This window comes from Urocitellus parryii, chromosome 7 (assembly GCF_045843805.1).
Source record: "Urocitellus parryii isolate mUroPar1 chromosome 7, mUroPar1.hap1, whole genome shotgun sequence".
Taxonomy (NCBI): domain Eukaryota; kingdom Metazoa; phylum Chordata; class Mammalia; order Rodentia; family Sciuridae; genus Urocitellus; species Urocitellus parryii.
In genome coordinates, this window is record NC_135537.1 from 68,636,785 (window position 1) to 68,663,672 (window position 26,888).

The following is a 26,888-nucleotide window of genomic DNA, read 5'->3' on the forward strand; positions in this document are numbered from 1 at the left end:
TGCGTGAGGCACTGGGTTCGATCCTCACACCACATAAAAATAAAATAAAAGTATTGTGTCCACCTACAACTAAAAAATAAATATTTAAAAAAAAAACTTCTGGGCTTAAGTGATCTTCCTATCTCAATCTCCTGTGTAGCTGGGACTACAGGTAGCTGTGCCCAGCTAAGGTATTTTTAAAAATTGAGATAAAATTCAGATAACATAAAGTTAACCATTTTAAAGTGAATAATTTAGTGACATTTAGTACATTTGCAGTGTTGTACAATGGACACATCTATTTTCAAAATATTTTTAGCATCCAAAATAAAATGCCAAACCCATTAAGCAATTATTACCCATTCCCCTAGCCCCTGGCAACTACCAATCTGTTTTCTGTTTCTAAGAAATTATCTGTATATCAATGAAATCATACAGTTGTGACCTCTTGTGTCTAGCTTCTTTTACTTATCATAATATTTTTAAGGTTCATTCACGTTGTAGCATGTTCATTCATTTTTATGACTGGCACTAGGCAGTAATTAGAAGGTAATGCTAATGTTGGAAAAGAAAAAGGTCTTGAATTGATGACTACAGCTTCTTCCTTGTAAAACCAAAAAAAAAAAAAAGGAGCAAATTGAACCAAAATGGGAAAAAATATTTGCAAATCATATAAAGTTCTACAATCCAGAATATATTCCACTGAATGAGTATACCACAGTTTATTTATTTGCCTGCTGATGGACATTTGGATGTCTATACCTCTAGGGTGCTGTAAATAGTGCTGCTGTGGACATGCACATACAGATATTTGTTTGAGTATTATGCCTGTTTTCAGTTCTCTAGGGTTTATATACAGAGAACAGTAGGGAAATTCCAGAGAATACTTCGATTACTGGGTCATATAGTAATTCTATGTTTAACTTTTTAAGGAACCAGCAAACTGTTTTCCACAGCACCCACATCATTTTACACTCCTACCAATAGGGTACAAGAGCTCTAATTTCTTTACATCCTCACTTTATTTTTTATTTGTCCTTACTATCCTAGTGGGTATCTCACTGTGGTTTTGTTTTGCATTTTAGTAGTGACTAATGATGTTGAGCATCTTCTCATGTGTGTCTTGGCTGTTTGTATATTTTCTTTGGAAATATATCATCTAGTCAAGTCATTTGCCCATTTTAATTTTTTTAAAATTTTTTTATAGATGGACACAATACCTTTATTTTATCTGTTTATTTATTTATTTTTTATTTTTTGGTACCAGGGATTGAACTCAGGGGTACTCAACCACTGAGCCACATCCCCAGCCCTATTTTGTATTTTATTTAGAGACAGGGTCCCACTGAGTTGCTAAGTGCCTCGCCATTGCTGAGGCAGTCTCTGAACTCAAGATCCTGAGTCTCGGCCACTGGGATTACAGGTGTTTGCCACCACACCCAGCTTGTTTATTTTTATGTGGTCCCAGGAATTGAACCCAGTGCCTCATGCATGCTAGGCAATCACTCTACCACTGAGCCACAACCCCTGCCCTAATTTTTTTAAAATAAATACCCACATCAATAAATGGGTTAAGGAACTGAACAGGCACTTTTCATAAGAAGATATACAACCAATCAGCAAATAAATGAAAAAAATGCTCAACTTCTCTAGAATTACAGAAATGCAAATCAAAACTACTCTAAGATTTCATCTCACTCCAGTCTGAATGGCAGTTATCAAGAATACAAGCAATAAGTGTTGGTGAAGATGTGGGGGGAAAGGTACATTCATACATTGTTGGTGGCACTGCAAATTGTTGCAACCACTGTGGAAAGCAATATGGAGATTCCTTAGAAAACTTGGAATTAAACCACCATTTGACTCAGCTATACCACTCCTTGGTCTATACCCAAAGGACTTAAAAGTCAGTATACTATAGTGACACAGCCACATCAATGTTAATTGCAGCTCAGTTTACAATAGCTAAACTGTGGAACCAACCTAGATGCCCTTCAGTACATGAAGGGATAAAGAAACTATAGTATATACACACATGGAATATTACTCAGCATTAAAAGAGAATGAATTTATGGCATTTGCAGGTAAATGGATGGAATTGGAGAATATCATGCTAAGTGAAGTAAGCCAGTCCCAAAAACCAAAGGCCGAATGTTCTCTCTGATAAGTGGATACTGATACATAATGGGGGTGTGGGCGTGGGAAGAATGGAGGAATTTTGATTGGGCAAAGGGGAAGGAGGAGAGGGTACAGGGCATGGAGGCAGGAAAGATGGTGGAATGAGATGGACATCATTGCCCTAGGTACACGTATGACTGCACATATGGTGCAACTCTACATTGTGTACAACCAGAGAAATGAAAAGCTGTGTTCCATATGTGTACATGAATTGAAATGCATTTTGCTGTCATGTATAACTAATTAGAACAAATAAAGAAAAAAAAGAAATTGGGTTTTTTTGGAGGTTATTGAATTTTGTTGTTTGAGTTTGGTTGTTGCACAGATTCTTTATGTATTCTGGATTCTAGATTTATCAGATATATGAATTGCAAATATTTTCTCCCACTTTGGATCAATTTGCTCTTCTCTTTTAAATTTTATAACGTGGAAGCTGAGTTCATTGTTTAAGATTTTTCCAGCATGAGAATTACCTCCTAATTACTGTTTTAGTGCCATGTAAAACGTTTGGTATGTTGTATTATCATTTTCATTCAGGACAATATTTTCTAATTTTTCTTTTATTTCTTCTTTGACTCATGCATTGTTAGAATTATATATTTTGATGTAAAATATGGAGGTTTCCAGATATCTTTCTGCTATTGATTTCTAATTTAATTTCATCTTGTTAGAGAACATAGTCTTATATGATTTGAATCTTTTTGTGTTTATTAAAACTTGTTTTATGAGACAGAACATGGTCTGTCTTGGTAAATATCTGTGTACACTTGAAAATAATATATAGTTTTATGTTTGAGGGTATTATATACTTATCAATTAGGTTAAGATGGATATAGTGTTGTTTAGGTCTTCTGTATCTCTGCTGTTGTTCCCTCTATTTGTGCTAATATTATGAGAGAGGTTTTTGAAACCTCTGACTATAATTGTAGATGTGTCTATTTCTCCTCTAAGTTGTTTCAGTTTTTGTTTTGAAGCTCTGTTGTTAGGTACAACAGAGGATTTAGGATTATTATATTCTCTTGATAAATTGGCCTTGTTATCATTATGAAATGATCTTCTTTTTCCCTATAGTAGCATTTATTCTGAAATATTCTTGGCATATTAGTTGGCATATGGCATTAACATGGTATACCTTTTTCCATCTTTTTACTTTTAATCTAATGTGTTTTCATATTTGAAGTGCAGGGTTGGTTTTTTTTTTTTGTGTGTGTGTGTGTGTGTATATAGGTAGTATATAAATTCAGTGTGACAAATTATTTAACTGAATGTTTTTACCATGAAATTTAATGTCATTATTTATGTGAGTCAAGTTTAAGTCTGCCATGTTGCTCTTTGTTTTTTATTTGACCTATGTGTTGTTTCCTTTTTCTTTGTTTTCTGCCTTGGTTTGGATTGAACATTATGTTTTCCATTTTATCTCATTGGTTGGCTTATTATTTACAAATTCTTTTTTCCTCTTATGAATGGTTTTAGGTGTTAATTTACTATAGTCTATCTTTAATTGAATTATACCACAGTACTTATAGAATACTTATGCTTAGAATAACTTTCATGTCTCTTAGCTTTTATTCTACTAATATCATTGTACTTATATATTGGCTATAAAAATCACGATAAATTATTATCATTTTTAAAAACAATTGTTATTTTTAAGGAGATTTACATTACAAAAATGTTATCATCATTTTTACTATTTCCAGTATGCTTTATTTCTTGTGTAGATCTATATTTCCTCTATATTTCCAGAAATATGAATAAATATCCTTAGGTTTGCAGGGCTTCCTTGAACATTTCTTGTTCAAGGAGTGGGAGGAGGCCCACACTGGCCTTGAATTTGTGATTGTCCTGCCTCAGTCTCACAAGTTGAAAGGATTATAGACATGGGCTACTATACCCAGCTGCTTTTTTTTTTTTTTTTTTTGGTAAATTTCTAGTTTTTAGTAATTTCATTAAAATGTATATTGGTGTCTTTTTCTTCATTTTCCTAGAATTAAATTCACTGAAGTTATTATAATCTGTGAGTTTTGTTTTCATTTAATTTGGAATATGTCAGCCATTATTTCATCAGATGTCTTTTCTGGTCCTCTTCACAAACCACCTTTATCCTCTCTTTCAGGGTCTCTGATTACAAGTATTTAGGGCTGCTTAAAGTTACCTGTAGCTCATTTTTTACTTTTTATTTTTAATTCTTTTTTGTCTCTATAGTTCATTGTAGAAAGTTTCTCTTGCTGTTTTTAAGTTCACTAATCTTTTCTTTGGCAATGTCTAATTTTCTATTAATCCCACCTGCTATAATTTTCACCGTACAGATTATTTTTATTTCTAGAAATTGTATTTAGAAAATTTTATTCTTTCATTACCTCTTCTTAACTTTTTTTTAGTATATTAGCATATAGTACTTATTTAATGTCCTAGTGTGCTAATTCTAACGTCTAGCTCAGTTGTGGATCAGTTTCAGTGACTGATTTTTCTTCTTATAATGGGTAATATTTTTCTGTTTCTTTGCATGACTTGTAATACTGAATGTCAGTTATTCAATACTGACTATTGAATGTCAGACATCGTGAACTCAGTTTTGTTGGGTGCTGGATATTTTTGTTTTCCCACAAATATACTTGAATTTGAAATGGAGTTAAATTACCTTGAAATAGTTTGTTCCTTTTGGACCTTACCTCTATGATTTTTATTGGCAAGACCCAAAGCATTTAGTCTAGAGCGAATTCCTCTCCAATACTAACCCAAGACTCTGAACACTCTGCCCAAGGAACTAGGAGGTTTTCTAGTCAGCCTGCCGGGAACAGCAATGATTCCTGGTTCTCTGTGAGTGCCCGCTATTGTTCCCTCTAATGCTTTCAAATGGTTTGTGTCCTGGACTTTTCATAATTTTTGTTTTGTTATATATGCAGGCACTGATCAGCAATGTAAAGTTCTCAGGGAGAACCCTCTTGCAAGTCTCTGGGGTTCTCTGTGCAGTTAACTGTCTCTTGTACTCTGCCTTGTGAACTTTGGCAATCTTGTTCTCCCTGGATTCCCAGTTCTATTTGCTCAACTCAGGGAGTCTGTTTGGGCTCCCCTGAATTCCTTCCCCTTATCCCTGTGCCATGGCCTGTAAGCTGTCTGAATGTAGTAAGTTGGGGTAAACTTGCTTATTTTCCATCTCTGAGGAGGATCACTTGCTTTCATTGCATAATATCCAATATTTTGAAAACGGTTGTTTCATTTATTTCGTCTGGCTCTTTTTTTCCTTTTGGTTGGTTTAGGTGGGAGGGTCTAGCTACTCAATCTTGGCTGAATTCAGAAGTCCCCCAAAATTCTACTGTTAATAATAACCTCACATTTCAAGGTGAGGAAGACAAAAGTTCCAATAGTCTATAACCAGTCGAACTTGGTACACTACATTTTAAAATAAAGCAACTTTATTTAGTGTGCCTATTTAATACATAATAGAACATTATGAAGGTTTGCTGGGTGTAGTGATTTATAGATTGTTTGGGCCAGACTTCACAGCTCTGGGACCTCCTTGAAATGTGCCAGTGACATTTTCAAAACACAAGGGGCCATTGATAGATTGCAAATCATTTTTTACTCTTACATGGTAGTCATTTAGCAAAGTTGGTTCTGCCTCTACTTGTGCCATCTGGGTAAGGTTGCAGTTAAGGAAAATTTACTCTCTGAAGATCTTTAATAGTATATTGAACTCCCTCATGTAGGGAATACTATGATTTCAGAATTTATTTCTGGAACATTGAAAAATATTCTAGTCCAAATCCAAGAAGTGTTGTATGATTATTCTTACTCTTGAGGATTTCTATGAAAATATAAAGGGAAACTCTCACTATCTTATTTGCATGGGAAGAAAAAAATCAGTATTTTAGTTATAGCAAAAGACCATGAGGAAAACTAAAAATAATCATAGATTGATTCATGTATTTTAAAACATTGCACTAACTATAACTTGTCAGTGCAATGGATGACAAAGAATAGATAGACTACTTTTTTTTTTTTTAAACTCAAGTTTAGAGATTTTGTTTATTTTTATGTGGTGCTGAGGATCAAACCCAGGGCCTTGCACATGCTAGGTGAGCACTCTACCTCTGAGCCACAACCTCAGCCCCTACTTTTTTTTTTTTTTAATTTATCTCCATGGATCTCAAAGATCCAACAAGTCTTATTTAGTAAAAATTTATTTTTCCATTTTTTATACATAAGTCACATATAACTACCAACCAAAGCCTTTGGTTAGAATGAAGTAACTAGTGTTACTATAATATAATATTTCAGACAAAAATAGAGAACCTTGCTATTATAGGTAACCGTAAAAGCCTAATTGTAGTTGAATATATAATTCCTTTTAGGCTTCTTCAGATATTGAAAACAGACTTTTCTGCCGGGATTGTCTGGGGCTTGTGTACATGTAGTAAGTGATTTACAGCTTAGTTTTTAGAGATAAATAACAACAAGAAAAATAACAAAACCAGAGTAGCTCTGCTAAGTGCCAGGTTAAGTGGTGCAGATCCTGAGTACTATAGTATTTTATTGCAAATAGAGGCACCTGAGCTGAGCAAGGTTTTCTATTAATCCCACCTGCTATAATTAAAGATTAAGAATTCTTTGAATTTGTTCTTTACAAAGAGATGGCAGTGGAAATGGGGAGAGTAATTAAAGAGATTCTGTAAAAGAGAAAATGAAGGACCTGATGACCAAATGTCAAGATTGAAAGAAAAGAATTCAAAGGTTTTGAGCTAGGATAAGAATGACACTTTAATCATAACAAAGAAAGGAAAGCTTGAATGAACTGATGCCAGAGATCCCTGAAGGAGACTTCTGCTAAAAATTCCCACCTTCTCTGTGTGCTCCTGAATGGAATAGCCCTGATAGGCATTTCTTGAATCTTTTTTTGAGTTGAGCCTGGCAAGATAAACTCAAACGTGTGGAAGGACATTTAGAGGTCACCTAACTGAATCCCCTCATTTTAATGATGTGAAAATTGAGAGCTTCAGATATTGTGACTTTCTTTAAGTCCATGCAGCTAGGTTGGCCTCTTGGTATTTTTCTGAAGTTCTTGTAGTGAAGTTTGCCGTGTGTCAGTCCTGTCTGTTGGCAAAGCAAGGCCTGTTTCCCTGCCTTAATTCGATTATTATCAATCAAATGACTTGATTTTTCAATTAATCTTTTTCTTTATTTATACACCCAGTTACCAGCTTTCTAAGTAGTATACTATGGATATTCATGTAAAAAAATCACAGCAATTTAGTTAAAGAAATACCTTAAATGACTATTTTGCTGTTCTAGAATATTATATAAACTCTACCTACCTACCTATCATAGTGTGTTCCAGTGAACCGTGTGGAAGAGGGTGGTTTTACACACAGAGAAAGGCTATAGAAAATAGAATAAAAGAAAAAGCAGAAAGTTGCTTTCCTTGTAAAGTGAGGGCACAGAAACAAAACAATAGAAAAGTAATCGATAAATTGATAGGTTAACAGCAGATTACTTCAGGTTACTTTTGTAGGGATTAAAGGATATAAGGATTAAAGCACAGGGAATTTCATTGTTATGTTGATTGGCCTGTTTGGGGAAAGTTGGCATTCTCATCCCACCCCTACTACTAGGTCAGATAAAAATTTAGTTGGCACAAGCCTGTAATCTCAATGATTGAGAAAGCTGAGATATGAGGAACACGTGTTCCTCAGCAATTTAGCAAGACCCTGTCTCAAAAAATAAAAAGGGATGGGGATATAAACTCAGTGGTAGAATGTCGCTGGGTTCCATCCCTAGTCAGTACCAACACACACATAAACACAACTTAGTTTGCATTTGGTGATGTGGAACTTTATCATGGGTAGTTTTGATTTTTAGTCTGGTCTGTTGGGGTCTAGTGCAAGAGCTTGGTCAAAAACAATGGCCTCAGGCTGGGGTTATGGCTCAGTGGTAGAGCGCTCACAGAGCCCGAGGCAGGAACTAGGTTCAATTTTCAGCACCATATTTTAAAAAAAGTAACAATAAATAAAATAAAGGTATGCGTCTGTCTACAACTAAAAACAAAACCAAACAAACAAAACCCCAAAAATGGCCTCCTACAATTTTTATTTAGACTTGGCCTGCCTGGGGTTAAGGGTTTGCTCTTTCCCAATGTGCCTGAGCTGTTTGAAGTGAGAAGAAATGATTAACATTAATTTAAATCTGGGGTGAGGATTCTTTCTGGGAGTCAGTATCCACAAGTTTTAAAAGGAAGCACCAGGACGTGCAGAGGGTGTCAGTAAATGCATTACTTCTGTTCTTTGCCCCCTCTGAATACCATTCCCAATGACTTCTCATTCGTGTAACTCCGAATTTGTGTGTGATTCCTATTCAGCCAGAGGAGGGGTTATGCAGATGCCCTGAATGAGTGAACGTTGTTTTAAGGTCTCAACTGGCCCTCCACCTTGGCTGGAACCTGAGGAGAACGCTTTGTCTTTCCCTTCTCAAGCCTCTTTCTTGTCTTACGCCGGTGGAGCTCGCTGCCTTTTTCGCTCTTTCGTCCGTCGGTGTCCAGCCCTTCCTCTCTGGGGGCTACACATGCTCAGGGTCCCCCACTTCCTCTTACTTACTTACCGCCTCCCGAGGATTGTCCCGTTTGCAGCTGCTCCAGCCCAGTCGCCCAGAGTGCTTTAGGGGCGGGGCTGAGCTGGCGGAGGGAACGCCCCTTCGGCTGGGGGGCGGTGCCTGTGATTTGGTGAGGGCGGGCCCAGCAGTGAGGGGTGGGGCCTGGAGTTTGGGTCGGGGCACCGAGCTCCGCGGGCGCCGCTTGGGGCTGGTGGCGCGGTGAGGATCCCGGCCAAGTGTGGCGCAGCTGTGGTGTGGTGTGGCGCTTCCCTCTAGCCACGAGCCGGGGGTGGGTCTCCGAAGGTAAGCGTGTAGACTGCCGAGCTGGCAGGGGAACCTGGCTTGGGAGGGGCCTCAGTACCGCTCGGGCCAGGTGGAGGGACCCCACTGGCGCGCCCAGGGCAGGTGTGTGGGGAGAACCGGCTGGGTGCCATTTCCGCGCGCGGAGTAGGAGGGGCGGGCTGGGCGCGGGCAGGTGGGCGGCCTCCTCGGGTGAACCTCGGAGCGGGACGCGCCGGGACCGCAGCTGGTGGTGCTCTCTCTTCGCAGCACTTTGCTCCGGGACAGAGAAATTTTGAGTTGATCCCCACACACCCTCTCCTCAAATCTCGAGAAATTTCAGGTACTTGTTAAGTTCTTATATTCTTTAAAATACATTTATAGTTAGTGGTTCAGGACTGTAGGAGAAACTTCTCCAAGGTGAGCTTGCGGGGGCGCCTTAATATTGACTTGGTGGTGTTGAGTTTGCGAGAAGGGTGCGACTTATAATGGGACTGTTATTTAAACAAGGACACCAGGGAATAAATATACCACGGGAATATTAGGTATGATAGCTTTGAAGCTGGAATGCCTGGGTTCAAGTCATTTATTAACTGAGAAAACTTGAACAATTTGCTAAACTCCTGTGTGCTGAGTCCTCACATATGTCCCTAATTTACAAGATTGTAAGGATTGAGAGATTATTGCCTAATGCTTGCCAACAATGAGTGCTGGCTGTTTTCTTATTACGCATTTAAATGATCATTAATTTCCAAAGTTTGCCATCACTGGAAAACCTACGCATTTTCCTTAGAGGTGTTGCTAGAAATGTTTGGGGATTGCTTTGGAACAGTTTTTGTAAGATGAGTCCTGCAAGAAGAGGACGCATCCACCTTGTTCTAAATCAAATCCACTCTCAAAATGAACCGACACCCCAGTCTTATTTTCTTGGACAGTGTTGGGAGTCAAATCCAGGGTCTCCTGCAAGTGCCATACCACCTAGCTAACCCTCCAACCCTCAGACACCTCAGTCTTTAAGGCTGTTCTAAGAGAGAGAAAAAAAGTATCACCATTAGGGTGAATGTAGCCTCGTTTTAAGTTGTGGAAGATTTGTTTAAAAAAAAAAAAAACAGTTCCTGCCACTTTATACAGACTTATGAATTATTCTATTTGAAGTAAGTGCTTATTCTATTATTGCAAGAGTATGTAAAGCAGAGCATCCAAAATAACAGATATCATTAGCTTGCTGCATAGACTCAGAATTGAAAGGGATTTGAAAATCAGACTAACTGGTCGTTATAGATAAAGGTGTGGTGCCAGAAACCCAGAATCAATAAACAAGCTTAGACTAGAATTCACTTCTGCTGATCAATGAATTGTAAAATCAGAGGAATATATTCTAGTTTTGATGATAGTTACTGTTTTTATTTTTGATAGTTTTATGGTGCTGTGAATGGTTTTTCTCTCAGCAACATCCTGCTTTGGTAGCTTAATTGCATGATTCATAATCATTCTTCAGCACCTTTGATTTAAATCACAAGTCTCAAAGTTGCTACATCAATTATTGCTTTGAGAACAAGATGATTGTCTTCTTAAGCTTTGTACAAACACGTTCTAACAGTGCTTTGGTTTTGTTGTTTAAACTGTAGCCCTTTCCTCATATATACAGAATGTAAATGACCAGTATAAACAAATTGACCTACTTGGCAGTTTGTTATCACTGTGTTATTGGTGACTTTTCTTGATTAGGCAGGATAGAGTCAGGAAATGGAACCCTGAATATTAGCCTAAGGAAATAGGACTGGGTCCTGAAGAAGTGTGTTGCAATGTTGCTGCTAACTTCAAAAGCATTTTGGAGTGAAATTGTTTTGAGATATTGGGGTGCTAGTTGCTGACTCTTCCTCAGCTCTTTGCATAGCTCACTCCCTCACCTTTGGGTATTTGTTCAGACGTTACCTTCTTATTTAAAATTGCACACAACCCCACACTTCCTATAATGTATATTTACTTGTTTATATAATTACTCATTATCTGTTGTCTGCCACTAGTGGGTAAGTTCCATGTGGCTCAGAGTGCTTCCCAGTTGTGTTCACTGCTGTATTCTAAGCACCTGGTAACAGTGCCTAGCATGTAGAAGGTATCAGATGTGTGGATCTGATGTAGACATTTCTAGCAAGACTAGTAATTACTTAAGCTAATTCACTGTCATTTTGTTCTGCCCACCCCTTCTAGTTTTTTCTCCTGGTTACCCAGGAATAAAAACTTGAGGCTGTGTGTGTGTGTGTGTGTATGTGTGTGTGTGTGTGTGTGTATGTGAGTTGCAGGGGATTAGAATCCAGGGCCTTGTACATGCTAGTCAAGCAGGCTACCAACTGAGCTATATCCTCAGCCCCTTAAAGCAATCTTAATTCTTCCTCCTACCTTGCACCCCATGTGCAAATATTTCACCTGTCAGGTTTTTTTTTTTTTTTTTTTTTGTGTGTGTGTGTGTGTGTGTGTGTGTGTGTGAACCTGACGCTTCTGTTGTTGCCAATCCCCTCTTTCTTTGTGCCCCTTCATTTCATTCCATCATCTACACCTACAGTCTCACAGTTCCCTTTTAAATTCTTTCACATCCTCATCAAAGTGAGATCCACAGTGAGAAGACTGGCATTCAAAACTCCCTATCTTCTATAGATAAAAACAGTGATTTCCAATTTAGGCTTATAAACATGAAAGTAAGATAAAGCTTTAATGGCAGTGTCTTATAAAGCCTGGAAATGAGTATTGCTTCATGACAGTTTCTCATTTTTTTTTCTATTAATGATTTGGACTTTTCCCCAGTGTAGGTAGTTATTCAAATAAACTGGACTAATAGCTTTCCCCTGTTTGAGCTGAAGACTTCTGCTGCTCTGTTTTGAGTGCTCATCCTTCAAGCTTCCTCCCATAAGATAAGTTTAGTTGAAGGTAGTTTTGTCTTCCTCTGAGTTCTGATGACTTTCATAGGGAATTTATCACATTCTACTTTGAATTGTAATTATTTGAGCATTTTTCTTTTTTTTGTTGAATATAAACTGAAGGACAAGAAACACACACATAAATTCCAGGAAGCACACATAGAAAAATTCCAGTTATCTTTTTTCCTTTCAGTTACTTTTAAAGGAAATATAAGATCCACATCTATTTATCTGCTTTTTAAGTAAAAGTAAAATTAAAATTCTGTTTAATAGGCCTTTAAATCATTAAGATTGAGCTGCAACAATTATTTCTACCATATGGACATATAAGGAAAATGGCAGTGGAAATTCAGTACTAAGTAAAAAGATACAAATGAAGATATCCAGTTCTGTGTTTGTAGAAGGAAGTGGGTATAGGAAGAGCAACATATACAACACTTACATAGTCAAATGTTTTAAAAAATACACAATAATCTTACTAGGAAGCCACTGGGACAAGCCAGACTTATGGAGCAACATCTATAGCTTTGAGTTTTCTCGTGAAGTATTATTTCTAAATTGTATTTTGTTTTTATATCTGCAGGCACACGTAATACTCTTTCTCTGCTTTGTTTTCTGAGCTGGATAGGACTGAACATTGTCTTCTCTTGTGGGAATTAATTTGCCTCCTTTCATTGTTTAATCTCAAAAAAATCACTCTTTTTCTTCACTTATTTCCTGGATATATGGAGAATCATCTATGCCAGAAGTTTTTTAATTCTTTGGAGAAAGGTGGTAGATAGAAGATACTGAGTCTATCTGTTGTTCAAGATTACAGTTTTAAGTTTGATATCAGCATTTAGTTTAACATGTTTTGGTTAATTTTATAATACAGACATCTCCTTGTACTTTTCCAGTTGAGTCAATGTTTTTCTTTTACCTGTGACTCTTTCAGATTAAAACTGAATTTAAGGATTTCTGTAGATGTTTCTGACATTTAATTTTATCTTTTCTTCTCCTGTTACCTCCCAAACCAAATGGGTTTTTCCATTCTAGGGCATGTATTAGCCTTATTTTCTTTGTTCTTGATTTTGAGTACTTACAGGTATAAATAAATTTATTTTATAATTTCTAGGGTAAAGCTGCAGTTTCTACTGATGGGAAAAGAGTAAGGAAAACATATATAGAGGTTCTAATTTTTGAACTTTTAAGATAAAAATTTACATATTATTTTTACTAATAACACAGCCAGTAAAAGGACTTATCACAAATGTGCTACAGTGTCAATATGTATTATAATTAAATATGTAATTGATTATAATTTGTGTGCTCTGAAAGATGTCTTCTAATGTGCTAAAAAATGAAGTTTTACTGTCAGAAGAATTTTGAAAGCAAATATTTGCTCTGGAGTGAAGTTTCCTTTTATCATACTATGTAAGCATCTGTGTTTATCCTGATTTTTGTTTTTAAAATGCAAAGGCGTTATATACTTAAAATGGGGGCACAGACTAGTGATACATCCCTAGCACATGGTGTGCATTTTGTAAGTGACTTTAAATAAGTAAATCTGTATTTTTAGGGAGGATTTTATTAAGTTATCATAACCTGTTAGTATACTGGGGTGACCCAGTAACGAGGCAGAGAGTGATGATTTAAGAGATTAATGAAGAAATGATGAAGCACTGTTTACTTTAAAGATCTCACCATCATAATTTGGCAAATTGGAATTTCTAAGCATGTTTCTCTTACCTGTTGCATGAATAAGTTAAACAAATGTTTAGTAGGGCCTTCTGAACATGGCAGTGAATAAGTAAAGGTCCTACAGTTGGGGAAGCTTTGAATAAGCAAGCAAAATGCAATCCTAGAAGCAGTCCATAATGCTAAAATTGAAATAAACAGGATGATGGAGAAGTCTAATTTGTGGAGGGAACATTTTTAGTTACAGTGTTCAGGAAGGTTTATCACAAGAAGTGACATTTGAACAAAGGCCTTTGTGTGAAGAGCTGTGGGGAAGTCATCCCAGATGAAGGGACCATAGGTACAAGAGACAGACTTCAAATGGGAAAAAGTTTGGTGTGCATGCAAACTAGGGAAAAGGTTGTTCTAATGGGAGTTTTCTGAACAGAGGGCATGTGGCCTGGTGGGTGTAGCTGGGCAAATAGTTGGTAGTCTGTTGGCTATAATTTAGTTTGGATTTTATTCTAGGGACAGCAGGAAGCCATAGAAAGGGTATAAATGGAGGGGGCAGGGATTATCCAATTTATATCACTCGGGCTGCTGAGGTAGGATTGTAAGGAGGTTAGAACAAAAGCAGAGACAGGTTGAAGTTTTCCAAAAAGACTTTGAGACTTGGTGGTGATTGTTGACTTTGTAAGTTTAGTTTTGTTTTTAGTGTCTCCTCAGTCTGAATTCTTTCTTCATACTCAACCTCCACAATCACAACCAGCTTCACCCTAGGCCCCCTCGCTCTGCCAGTGATCGCAGTCCTCTAGAAATTGTCCTTGGAGTATTCTGTGTTCACATCTGCCTGTAAGATGTGCTAGAAGTGTGTCTTTGAATGGGAAAGCTTGGGAAGCTGTAAAAGTGCAGCTGTTCTTGTGATTGAGACCAGTGAACTTGGGAGGCAGAGGAGGATAGGACACTTGCTGCCACTGCTACGTTCCCTATCCTTCACCAAGTGGAGGCTTGTGTTATTGTTGCAATAAGTGTAGGGCTTTCCTTCTTATCCTGGCAGTTTTAAGTCTAATATGGAAAACAAAGGGCTGTCAGTGGTTACTTTCACCTCTTCCCTCATTCCCCTTCCTGAATGTAATAAAGATAGAGCCAGTTTCTGGGAATCCATAGGTCCCTGTGACTTTGTTGAGGTTCTTGGACATTCCTCTCAAATTGTTGGATTCATACTGTTCTGTATTGTTTGTCCCAACATAACTAATTATTTTGCACATATATTGTTTTAAACTCCTTTATCACTTTTCTTAAGAATCAGAATAAATAAAAGATCCTTCAAATATAAGGTGTGATAAGCCCAAGAAAAACAGAACTACTTTGTAATTACAGAATGAGGGGAAAAACCAAAGAGGGGCATAGAATGGGAATTAAAGGAAGGAAAACAGGAAAAGTTGTAACTGACTCATCATGTGATGTGTGTGAGGGAAGGGGAGGTTACTATGTATCTTTCATTGGCAGATCCTGTTGGTTTTTTAATCTATTCTGCTGTGAACCTAATTTACAGATGTGACAAAGATGTGCTTTGTCTCTGTTGAAACATTTCAGATATATTTGGAGCTAGTATCCTGAGAGGTGGAAATAAACAAACACAGATTAAGTACTATTACAGTAGACTTCCAGTACCAGAAATCAGTTATTTTGGGGTTTGAGTTTCCTGGGAAGGTACTTTTAATGTAATTTCAAATGAATAATCCTCTTCCCCCACTCTAATCCATTTTCTTATTTCCTAGATTAGTTCCCACCTGATCTCTGTCCTGTGCCCAGGGTTTGTGCCTCTTTTTATTTTATTTTTAGGGAAGTTTTGATTTCACAGTTGGATTAAAGAAGAAGGTGTGTAAATTTCCCATTTACCTCCTACCCCACACATGTACCTTCCCCCATTATCATATCCCCCCTCCAGAGTGGTTCAGTTGTTATACTTGATGAACCTACATTAACATAAACATAATTACCCAAAGTCCATAGTTTTACATTAGAGTTCTCTCTTGGTGTTGTGCATTTCTTTGGTTGTGGGCAAATATATAATGATGTATATTTCTGCCATTTAGTATCATACAAATCAAACCTTAAAAATCCTCTGTGCTCTACTTATTCATCCTTTCATCCTGCTATCCTTCCAACTCCTGGCAAACATTGGTTATTTTACTCTCTCCCCAGAGTTTTACCTTTTCTAGAATGTTAAGTAATTGGACACAAACAGTGTGAAACCTTTTCAGATTGTCTACTTTCACTTAGCGATATGTATTTAAGTTTCCTCCATGGCTTTTCATGGCTTGATAGCCCATTTCTTTTTAGAAATGCTGAAAAATATTCCACTGTCTGATGTACCAGTTGTAATCCATTTACCTACTAAAATGTTTGCCTCAAAGTTTTTGCAGTTATATATCTGCTATAAATAACCACCTGCAAGTTTTTGTGTGGACATAAGTTTTTACCCCCTTTAGGTAAGTACCACAGAGCACAACTGATGGATTATGGGATGATTGTGTATTTTAGTCTTGTAAGAAATTGCCAAATTGTCTTCCAGAGTGACTCTACCATTTTGCATTCTCACTAGTAATGAATGAGAGTTCCTGTTGCTCCCCATCCTCACCAGCATTTGATGTTGTCAGTTTTCTGGATGTTGCCCATTCTAATAGGTCTGTATTGGTATCTTCTTGTCTTAATTTGCGTTTCCCTTGACATGAGATGGAGTATCTTTCCTTATGCTTATTTGTCAACTATATATTCCCTTCTGTGCATTGTCTGTTAAGATCTTTGGCCCATTTTTAAATTAGGCTATTTTTTAAACTTTGAGTTTTAAGAGTTTTTGGTATATTTTAGGTAATAATCCTTTACTGAATGCCTTTTTTTTTTCCTGGAGGGTTTTAAATTCTTATTTATTTATTTTTACCAGGGCTTGAACCCAGGGGTGCTTAACCACTTAGTCACATTCATAACTCATTTTATTTTTTATTTTGAGACATCTTGCTAAGTTGCTGAGGCTGCCTTTGAACTTTCAATCCTCCTGCCATAGCCTCCTGAGCTGCTGTGTACCACTGCATCTGGCTTACTGAATGTCTTTTTCAGATATTTCCTTCTAGTTCATGGCTTGTCCTCTCATATTCTCTCTCTCTCTCTCTCTCTCTCTCTCTCTCTCTCTCTCTCTCTCTCTCTCTTTTATAGAGAGAGAGAATTTTTTAACATTTATTTTTTAGTTTTCAGTGGACACAACATCTTTATTTTATTTGTATGTGGTGCTGAGGATCGAACCCAGTGCCCCGCGCATGCCAGGCGAGCGCGCTAACGCTTGAGCCACATCCCCAGCCCTTCTCATTCTCTTGACATTCTTTTCAGGAACTTGCCTTGGTGTATCTACAAAGTCATCACCATACTGGAAGTCACCTATGTTTTCTTCTATTATCTCTAGGAATTTTATAATGTTGCATTCTATACGCATGGGTTTTCTTTTGTGTCTTCCTAACTCTTTTTTAAGTCCTACCTTTAAGGGTACCATTGTTCTCATATACTAGTGCATGGTTCTGTGCTCCTGCTAAAGAAAACTTGCAATTCTTTCAAGCCTGACTCTTTTCTTTTGGGATAGTCTGGCTTGTCCTTATTTCCCTTTATTCCTTGGTGTAAATCTTCAATCCTCTCTGTCTCCATCATATTAGTTAAGAGTGAATACTGATAAATTATGAATACATCTAGTTTCTAATCTGGGTAGGATCCACTAGTCAATATCAAATTGAAGTCTTTAATATTGAAGGAATAGGAGTCATAAACTCTACTATTTTAGAGGTAAAAACAGAAGAATTTTTTGACCCTTTTTATAATTTTTTTTAACTGTTCGTTCCCAAAGAAAGATGGGTAAGATTCAGGACAGTAATCAACCTATAGTAGATAAAAAGACACATTAAAATTAAAGGGAAAATTGCTTTTAAAAAGTTCTAAGTAATGTCTATTTATTTTTTCTGTACTGGGGATTGAACCTGGGAGTGCTTTACCCCACTGTGTTACATCTCCCACCCTTTTTATTTTTTATTTTGAGATAGAGTCATTACTAAGTTGCCCAGTCTAGCCTTGAACTTGCAGTTCTCCTGCCTGTTGGGATTACAGTCATGTGCTACTGTGCCCAATATGTCCATTTATTTTTAAGGAGTATTTGAATCAACAAAATTTTAACATAAGAATTTGGGTGATTCTCCTCCACAGAGTGCCACTTATATTGCTACTTTTTATAGCTCTAAATTTTTTAAAAATGAAATCTATAAATGCTTTTTTAAAAAAGATAAACTCCCCCTCCCTTTTCGAAAAACCATGTTCTTAATAGCATCATTTCTTGTGTCTTCCTTATTTCATAATTTAGCCCTTGTCTTTGTGATGGGGCCAGCATGCAAAGTCTGCTCTCTATCAAGCTCTTGGGTAGATGTCTATGTGTGATGTTTCAAGAGAGGAAAGTCAGGAGCCTAGCACTCCTGCCATTGCTGCCCAAACTCCAGCTCCTCTTTGTGGCGGAATCAAAATCTGCCTTTGCTATGAGAGGATGCGTACAATAGTAGGATAAGAAGTTGAGGGACACAATGATGTGCAAGTTGGGCTGTTGGGTCAGGGTGCTGTCATCCATAGCTGTGTAATCAGTCATGTGAAAGTACTCTTCATAGCCTAGCTTTCTTCTTCATCTATAAAGTGGGAATAGTGATATTTATCTCAGAGGTTGCTGTGAGGATTGAGTGAGGTGTTAGAGTTCTTAAAGCAGGCCTGGCATTAGTGCTCAATAAATGCTGGATTCTTGATCTCACTACTGTTAACATTTTGGACCACATGATTTTTTTGTTGTAGACCCCCTACAACAAAAACAATGCAGTCCTGGGCCTTGGAGATGCTTAGCATCTTTTCTGACTACTTCCTTGCCACCAAGTTGAGAGAACTAAAAGTCTCCAGACATTGCCAAATATCCCCCCATAGCAAAATTGACCCCAGATGGGAAGCATTATATAGTATTTACTAGCTATTACATTACCCTTGCAAATTCACTGTCCTTCCTAAGATCTGGCTGGCCTCTGAAAGTTCTTTTTTGATCTATTTTGTTGTTGTTGTTGTTGGACTTGTCTGAACTGATTCATGAAGTGGATAGTCAGATTAGTTCTTCCATTATGGGTTAACATCTGATGAATTTAGGTCTCTTTGGGGCCATACCGCCTACGCCTGAGCAATCCAGCTGCCCCTGAGAACCACTGTATATGATTATCTTGTGTCTTGCCAGCAGAGTTGAGGTTGATCTTTTTTTCTGTTGCATTTTGAAAAGCTCTACTACATACCTGTGAACCTCTCAGAATTTTTTCAATTTTCATTCCCACATGAACAATGTATATTTTTGTTCTACTTCTTTCTCATTTGTGATCTTTTTATGTCAATCCGCTTCTCATTCTGTTTTATTTGGCTGCTTGGCCGGAGGATGATTTCATATAATTTTAATTGCTTTAGTTTCATAGAATAATTATGCATTAAATTCACAGTAATATTAGGATTAATTTTTCATAATTTTACTTTTAACCACTTAAAAGTTTATGAAAACTGGGCAAGTTGTATCTGTAGCTTATAGTCCCAGTTTCTTGAGAGATGGAGGCAGGAGGTTAGCTTAAGTCCAGTAGTTCAAGACCAGCCTGGATAATATAGTGAGATCTGTCTCAAAATACACAGAAAAAGTAAGTTTTGAACCATCTTCATTTGTCCCTAAAGGACTCTAGAGCATATACATGTGGAAACAGTCTGGTATAATGAACCCTGAAGTCAGACTACCAGGTTTAAATCCTAACTCTGCCCCCATGGAGGTCTGTGCCATTTATCTCTGCAGCTCACATGTGCCATCCAAATCTGCTCACACCTGGTCTTGCTTTTACTACACTGAGTAGAATTCTGCTGTGCATATCCAATTTTATGATTTGGAGAATCAAGTAATGCTCTGTTCATGATAAATGTTCTTGTTACCCAGTTTCTTGGTTTTTCCATAGCCAGCTATCTAATCTATACCAGAGCCTAGTAGCAAGTCAGGAATCAAATGGACAGTAGTTGTTGGCAAACCCTAAGAGATCTTTAGACCTTAGTCTCCTGATGCTTATCACGGGCCCCTTAACAAATCCATGTCTATTAGGTCATTTCTCATACTGTTGGGTGTGCTAAGGCAGAGACTCAATGGTTAGAGCAGTTTTCGTTGTTACAGAACCCTCTCTTTGAACAGGCTTCAATAAAAACTAACAACTTCATGGTTTTTCCAGTAGATGGGTCAGAACATCCTGTCCAAATGGGAAGCATCCAGTTGTTTTTCCTGTTTCTCAGTTAAGCAGTGCAAGGTATAACTGTTTCTCTGACTTGAGATTAGACATTCTGCCTCAGACCAGTGGAACCCTAAAAACCACTGATTCGGAGATTCCTGAACTTCGATGGTATTTTTCTCCCATCCCTTATCTTGTTTATGTGTTTATGCAAGTGTCCAGGGTACTTGGTACTTTTTGTTCTTTAGATCCAATTAAGGCAATGCCATAATGTGGTAGACCCGTGTGGTGATCTAAAAAAGGTCACAGCCCTCCAGACTGTTTTATTATGACAATTCACACCTGACCCTCAGGTTAGACAGCAAAAGGGATTAGGTATTTGTGGCAAACTAACTCATTGTCCTTGCTGATGTTGTGAGAAAAGAATGGATTTGCCAGGGCAAGAGTCTCATATCAGATATCAGGGGTTGTGCTGATTTTCTTCAGCCCAAAATAACACATCTAGAATTGCAGTTGTAATTGGAATTACTACCTGATTAAATTTATGGTAATCCATAGTCATGTTCTAGGATGTTTCTGGCTTTGGTTCTGGTAAATAGGCTAGTTAAATGGGAATATGGTGGGATTTAACACCCTTGCATTTAACACCCTTCCAGTTTTTGACGGTGGTACTGATTTCTGAGCTCAGAGTGATATGGTATAATTTTTTGTTATTTTTTTAGTTGGAGCAAGGAAAATAGTTCGAAAGGCTTTAAGCTTGTAATCAAATTGACAGTAGTTGTTGTCAAACCCTTGGGGGGTCTACAACTCTTATTCTTCTCTTGATGCTTGTCAGAGGTTTCTACATGGTCCTTTCTCCTGTAATAAAATTTATGACATAGGGCAGGGAGCCAATGTGGGGATTTGGGCCAGTTACTATTATATTGATTTCCACTAAAATTTATAGGACTAGGAAAATAAACACAAGGTAGGCTTATGGTTTAATTGGACCCACTTGAGTTATCAGGGCCACCTTCATCTCTGGGAGTCCCACTCTGACTGGTGGGCCACATTTGGCATTAGTATCAGTTCTGAGTTAGTATCCCATCTTATAACCTATGGAAGGATAATAGATTTCCCATGCTTCAGTTGGACAGTCAACCTTTGGAATTGCTGTAGATCACTCTTTGGAAAGGCCAGGAGAAAGATCAAGAGTATATGATTATGGCCTTGTAAAGGGCCACAATCTTACGTTTAATCTTCTTTGATCTAATACTATTTGAATATACTCCCATATGTGCTTCTCAGACTTTTACTGGTAAAATATTGAGATTTTGCAGATTTTTTTTGGTATAAAGGCAGTCTTCTTTTAGAGTAGTACTTGAACTTCTTTCTGGGCTATTTTGGGTTATGAGGCAATGAAGGATAGCAGGAGCAGGTAGTCAAGAGAATGGGAATCCTCTTGTGAAACAATCTCAAATGATTTTACGGGGTACATTGGTAGTCTCAGTACCCTCAGGGATGCAGGTAACTGCTTTCAGCAGGGAACTTGAGCTAAATTGGAGTTCAGTTTTTTTAGTGTCTTCCCAGCTGTCTCAATCCATATTTCTGAATCATTCTGCTTTCCAGCCAGTGTCCCTTGTGTTAGCATATGAGACTTTGCAGTGTTGCAAGTTTAATTAGCTTTTGTAATCCTTCTGGGCTTGATTCTTAGTCCTATCAGCTTGGCAGTTTTAAGAGAGAATAGATTCTCTAAAACATCCATAGATGGATATCCATCTATTTGGGAATTCATGGCTTTCAACTTGTCATTTGCTTTGTGCACATTCTCAAGAACAGCCAGAAGCAGCCCTAGCCCATGTTACAATCTCTGAAGTAAACCTTTTCATGAGCCACTCAGATTTCTAGCCCCCTGCCCTCCACCAGCACTCCATCTTGTAACACCATGCACAGGAAATAATTGAAATGGTCATGATGTCACTGTGTGCCATCCCCTTCCTCCTTAAGAAGGTTATCAGGACACTTATCAAATATATATCTCACTTTTGAGGTTCTGTTTCCTAGGACCATTGTTGGTACCAGGTAACTGCATTAGTTACAAGGCATATGCAAAAGTAATGAAGGGTGTCTAACAAAGGAATGTTTATTAAGGTGTTGTGGGTAGGGTTAAGGCAACCAAGGTATGGTTGAAGTCCCTCTTTCCCAGCAAGATCAGGAGCCTATCATTACTCCTAGTCCTTGAATTATAACTGGGGTAGAAGAGGCTGCCTGGTAGAAGCTGGCCTTAGATAGAGAAATCCTTTTGCTGTCCAATATGGATCAAAGGGATAATAACCTTAGCATCTCACTGCTCCTGCCCCTGTTCTGCTAGTGCCTCATAGTGAGGCACTGAATCTAACCAGAGGACAAGGGCAGAAGGTAGTTAGCCTCTGTTTGTAGCGCATACAGGTCAGCTTTCTGGGATGTGGCAGGGTGGAAAAAAATAGGTGATTTGATATGGAAGAGTAAATGGAGTATACATAGATACAGCACAAAGTGGAAACTCTGGCCAGGTTTGAGTGTGTACCTTGAATGTAGGCTTCTACATTTAACTGCCTGCTCTACCTGTAATCTTACATGTCCTCTGGGCACTTTGTATGGAACAGCTTTTTCAACTCTTTCCCCATCCTTCATTCCTGATGCCACTCAATGTGGTATCTTATTGTCCCTTCCAAAGGGAAGGCCTGAGGCCTGATGTTTTCCTGTAATTCTGCTGTGAGTTGCAGCACAAAAGGCACAAATGTTTAAATTCATATAAAATTAAGTACTAGTGGGACCTATGACCCTAAATCTCACATTCTCAAGGGACATGTGTGAATAGTGTAACTTATAATCTTCCCCCTCAGATTCCCTTTTGCTGCTTGCTGGTAAAGAGTGAGCTATGGTAGGTCATGGGACCCTCAGATTAAACTGATCCAGGGAAATTATCCAGGCATACAGACCATTTAAAATATATTATTTGGTGTCAGTGGAAAGTATAGTCTGCTCTGTGTAACAAAGGTGACATTAGTGTGACATATCAAGCCCTTTGTTCAAGGGTGGAATGATATCAGCATATTGTATTTGTTTTGTGTGAAGATCTACTACAGTGTCTCTGATCACTAATTCAGTGCATAAGAATCATCCACAGTGTTGGATTTTTCCCCCCCTCAGTTCTGGGGATTGAACTCAGGAGTGTTCTATCACTGAGCCACATCCCCACTGATTTTAATTGTTTACTCAGTTGCCAAGACTGGCCTTGAGCTTGTGATCTTCCTGCCTCAACCTCCCAAATTGTTGGGATTATAGATGTGCATCTTCTGGCTTCATCCAATTTTTTTGTTAAACTTTTTTTAGTTGTTCATAGACCTTTATTTATTTATACATGGTGCTGAGAATCAAACCCAGTGTTTCACACATACCAGGCAAATGTGCTACCACTGAGCCACAGCCACAGCCCTTCATCCAGTTTATGAGTTGGGACTCTGGTGCCAAACAGGCTGGGTCAAAATTCTAGATGTGCAAATTATTTATTCTCTTTGTGACTCTGTTTTCTTACTAGTAAAATGGGAATAAATAGTTACCTACCAAACAGGATTGTAATCTGAATTGTTCAGCAGTCACATCACTGGTTTGACCTGATACAAAATCTGAAAGTCATAGTTTGTAGGATGGCTCATAACCACTTCCCCCTCTCATCTATGCTACCTGTAGAGGAGTCTCTTTCTCTGTGCTTCAATATTAACCAGTAGCACAGTAGACTACTGTGACAGGAGGGCAAGGCTCTGATCATCCAACCAGAACTCCTTTCGTGAGAATTAAACTTTAGTCCACACGAACTGCAGCGTATAGACTCCTGGAATTTCCAATGGAAAGAAAGGTAGATAGGATACAAATGCTTGATTGTGGTTTAGTGCTAGTAACACAACAGGAACTAAATCTCTAACCTGGGCTGAGATTTATAAATTTCTGCCAGAATAAACATCAAATGGGTCCTATTTACAAGGAATGACAAATCTTAATAATATTTTTAAGTTATCTTGCTAATCAATTCTTTTTTTTCCCCCCTGTCGGTTAAGGTTGCATGATGGAATTTGAACATTACTTCAAGAGTTTTCATATTTTGGATTAGTTGATTGTGCTCATCCTCTGTTGATTATTTCTTCGGACTCAGTTTTTGTTTTTTTTGGTGCCCTTTTGAGTCATTTAAACGCAAAGAAATTATATCATGGACTACAAGGAAAACTGCCCAAGTGTAAGCATTCCCAGCTCTGATGAACACAGAGAGAAAAAGAAGAGGTTTACTGTAAGTATGTAACATACAGCATACGGGAAAAATTTTGTTATAGAAAATATTTCCATTTCTGCTTTTGTTCTTCCCCAAGCTAGAATATTTCTCTTTCCCCCATTTCTGAATATGCAGATTTTATTTCTTTTGAATGATGTGTCCTCCACAGAGTCTGCCCTGCTATTATAACAAAAATAAAACTTCCTTTTTTAATGCATATTTTTGCCTGTTTTCCCATTTCCTTGGAGAACGATACAAAACTATCTCAGACCCCCTTTATCAGAAAATGTATGTGTGTGGTCTAGTGCGGTGGTGTATACCTACAATCCCAGCAGCTTGGGAGGCTGAGGCAGGAGGATTGCAAGTTCAAAGCCAGCCTCAGCAATTTAGCAAGGCCCTAAGCAACTAAGTGAGACCCTGTCTCTAAATAAAATATAAAAGAGGGCTGGAGATATGTCTGAGTGGTTAAGTGCCCCTGAGTTCAATTCTCAGTACCAAGGAAAAGAAAATGTATGTGAGCATACATACTGGTCTATATACTGATAATTTTATGTATGCTGTCAGGTGTTGTTGATCCATGTTAAGAATTTCTGTCATGAAGTTTCCGTAGTATCTTTCCTATGACATTTATTACTTTGTTTTATTTTTAATATTGTTGTATCAGATGTCCTTTTTTTCATCTTAAAAGCAAAACCCACTTCTGATTTTATTTTTTAATACTGTAGTATCTGTTATATAGCTTTATAAAGAATAAGCACAATGAATATTTCCTGTTTTTAGTATACAATAGAGAATCGCTTTTTAAATTAACGTAATGAAACATACAATATTGTATTTATTTCCAGTAGTCTAGTTAGTATATACAGATATCTCCTACCCTTCTGAAAAAAAAAGTCATTTATCTTATCTAAGTGATCTAGTCGTATAAAGTCCCCTCTGCTGAGTAGTGTTAAGAAATTAATTTAACAACTTAGATCTGTTTAACACTTACTTTGATCTAGGTAAAAATGCCCAGGTTGTGTTAATTCTGCTCTTTTTTCTTATTTTGACATACTTCTCCAGGTTGTCATCTTGACTTATGGGCAGGAGGGTATCTCCTTTCACAGTATTGATTGAGTAGATGACTAATTTCATGGTAACCTAGAGAAGGCTCTTGTATTCTGGTCATCCCTGTAGATCTTTACTATTCTAGCTGTGGAATGGCTGGTCTAGCACATATCCAGATGTGGCCGACATCATATAGCCCTGGGCATTTTATCAGCTCTGTTGCTGGTATCTGCAATTGATGGACTAACTTGGGATCTCTCCTTTTTTGGCTTGGCCAGGGTCCTAAAGGGGCCTCTACTGACTCAGTGCTTTGGCTCTCAGTAGTCAAAGAACTTCCTAAGGCTGTGACATGTTCTTTCCTGCTCTTGACTCAGTAGTCCCTCCCAGCCTCCAATGAGGGTTTCACCTGACCCCTGCCAGTTGAGCCCCATGACAAGCAACTTTCAGTTCAGAGTGCATGTCACATGGGAGATGAGAAAAGCTGAAGAGTTAAACTAAACCCTTCATCTGAACACTACACTCTGCCTTTTTAACTGTGTGGGCTAGGTGCTCCCAAATGGTGGCTTTCTCCCAAGAAAGGGAGAAAAGAAACAGCCTCTCTGCTCTCTGTTCTTTATTAAACAAACACACCTCCCACCTCCTGCATCAATGGCCAGAGCAGAGAGATTGGAGGCCATTTACCTCTTTTCATGTGTGCTGTCAGCCTCTATATTTCAGTGGTACCTTAAACAGTGTGCATTTGTTACACATGATTTAAACACATTTTTACTAATATCACAATGAAGGTAAACAAGGGTTAATAAACCTAGGGTAAAGTAGGGAAGTGTGTGCAAGTTTTTTTCCTTCCCTCTTCTTATTTTTACCTTTGGGCCATTCTCTGCTTCAGGGACTTTACCTCCTGCCAAGTTAGACAGAAATTCATAACATTGAAAGTGTGGGCTGTAGGTTGTGTCAGATGTCCTTGGATTTTTCAGGGTATAGGTATTTCCATGTTTTCTGAGAAACGGTCAAGGAAGACTTCAGCAACTTTCTTACCTAGCTGTGCCCACATGTGCTCTGAGTTCTCAGAAGCCTTGTCCAAATCACCATGTTCATTTATTTCTTTAGATTCCCAAATGTTGCCTCATTACAGAGACTTTTTCTGACCTCTTAAAATATAAAATAGCACCTTCAAACCCCACCCCAAATACCCTTTCACTCTGTCCTGATTAGTAACTCTTTAATAGCTGTAATCATCACCTGACTTTTGGCATTTATTTACATGTGCTTTGCCTGCCAGAATCAAGGTCCTTTGAAGCAAGAACTTCCCTTACTATTATTTTACCATCCCCTATAACAGAGATAGTAGATGTTTAGTAAGAAACTTGATTCTAATGAGCTCAGATAGACCCCTCCTCATCCGACAGACTCTCTGTTCAGCTTCAGCAAGTCCAGATGCCTGTAGAACAAAAATAGACCTTGTGTTACTGAGTATTCAATAATATTTTTACACTCTTCTCATCTTTTATGTAACCCCCATAGATTCATGCATTGCATTCTAGTATGTCTTGACTTAAACCATGTCTACATTATATTTTCATTTATCCACTTGACAAACTGTCGGTGAATTCTGTGTTATGCCAGGAATCTTCAAGGCACTAGAGATTCAATGGGTAACAC

General features: G+C 37.9%; 1 protein-coding gene across 10 annotated transcripts in view; it reads left to right on the plus strand.

Moving 5' to 3' along the window:
• Window positions 1–26,888, plus strand: part of Sgk3 (serum/glucocorticoid regulated kinase family member 3) — a 116,790-nt gene that overhangs the window by 39,645 nt on the left and 50,257 nt on the right. For 6 of the 10 annotated variants that reach the window (XM_077800713.1, XM_077800715.1, XM_077800714.1 and 3 more), the window contains exon 2: window positions 23,974–24,200. The exons of 2 other annotated variants lie outside the window; for them this stretch is intronic. In XM_077800713.1, the coding sequence (XP_077656839.1) occupies window positions 24,123–24,200 (78 nt within the window). In that variant the 5' untranslated portion in view covers window positions 23,974–24,122. Of the gene's footprint in view, window positions 1–8,979; window positions 9,046–9,345; window positions 9,365–23,973; window positions 24,201–26,888 lie in introns of those variants that run through there. 2 more of the 10 variants (XM_026410018.2, XM_026410020.2) reach the window with 2 other exon arrangements.